Source organism: Geospiza fortis, unplaced genomic scaffold (genome assembly GCF_000277835.1).
Source record: "Geospiza fortis unplaced genomic scaffold, GeoFor_1.0 scaffold992, whole genome shotgun sequence".
NCBI lineage: Eukaryota > Metazoa > Chordata > Aves > Passeriformes > Thraupidae > Geospiza > Geospiza fortis.
In genome coordinates this window covers 360,252-361,040 of record NW_005054625.1, presented here as the reverse complement: position 1 = coordinate 361,040, position 789 = coordinate 360,252, and the positions used below count along the sequence as shown (strand labels likewise).

General features: G+C 70.0%; 1 protein-coding gene across 1 annotated transcript in view; it reads left to right on the top strand.

Moving 5' to 3' along the window:
- Window positions 1-789, top strand: part of NR1D1 (nuclear receptor subfamily 1 group D member 1) — a gene marked incomplete at its 3' end in the record, with an annotated part of 4,819 nt that overhangs the window by 706 nt on the left and 3,324 nt on the right. Inside the window, 1 exon segment of the mRNA XM_031064760.1 lies at window positions 479-789. Within this exon segment, the coding sequence (XP_030920620.1) occupies window positions 479-789 (311 nt within the window).

Genomic DNA, 789 nt, shown 5'->3' with positions numbered 1-789 from the left:
GCCCCGCGGGGGGCCGCGCCCGGTGGCTGCCGCTGGGTGCGGTGCCTGACTCAGGGTGGGCGGCACACGTGCGGCGCAGCGGGATATCCACGGATCCGGGATGTATCCGGGGCGCTTCCCCGGAGCCCCCACCCCGCGTGGGGCTGCGATTCCCTTCTGGGGGGCTTCCCCACCCCCGCGGTGCCTGGTGTAGCTCAGTGCATAAGCAGCCCACCGGGATGCCCGTGGATCTGGGATGCTTCCCTATGGATCCCACCCCACCTGGGGCTGCCATCGCCCTCCGAGGGGTTTCTCCCTCCTCAGCTGGCAGAGGCTGAGCCTGGCACGGCTCGGTGCACGTGTGGCTGCGCGGGATGCCCACGGATCCTGCCTGCCGATGGATTCGGGGTGCTTCCCTGGGCATCCCAGCCACCTCCACGAGTCGGGGGAGGCTGAGCCCGGCACAGCTCGGTGCATGAGTGGCTCCTTCTCTCTGCAGGTGGGGTGATCAGCTACGTGGGCTCCAGCGGCGCCTCTCCCACCCGCACCAGCCCCGTGTCCCTGTGCAGCGACAGCTCCAACGGGAGCTCCCAGTCGGGCTCGCAGCCCTTCCCCCCCTATTTCCCACCGTCGCCCACCGGCTCCCTCCAGGATTCCCGCGCCTATGGCGGAGCCACGCTGGCCCCACATGAAGACGGCTCCCCTTCCTCCTCCTCGTCATCCTCTTCCTCCTCCTCCACCTCCTCTTCCTCGTACAGTTCCTCGGTGAATTTCCCCGGGGTGCAGCCGGTCCCCGCGGACGAGCGGCGC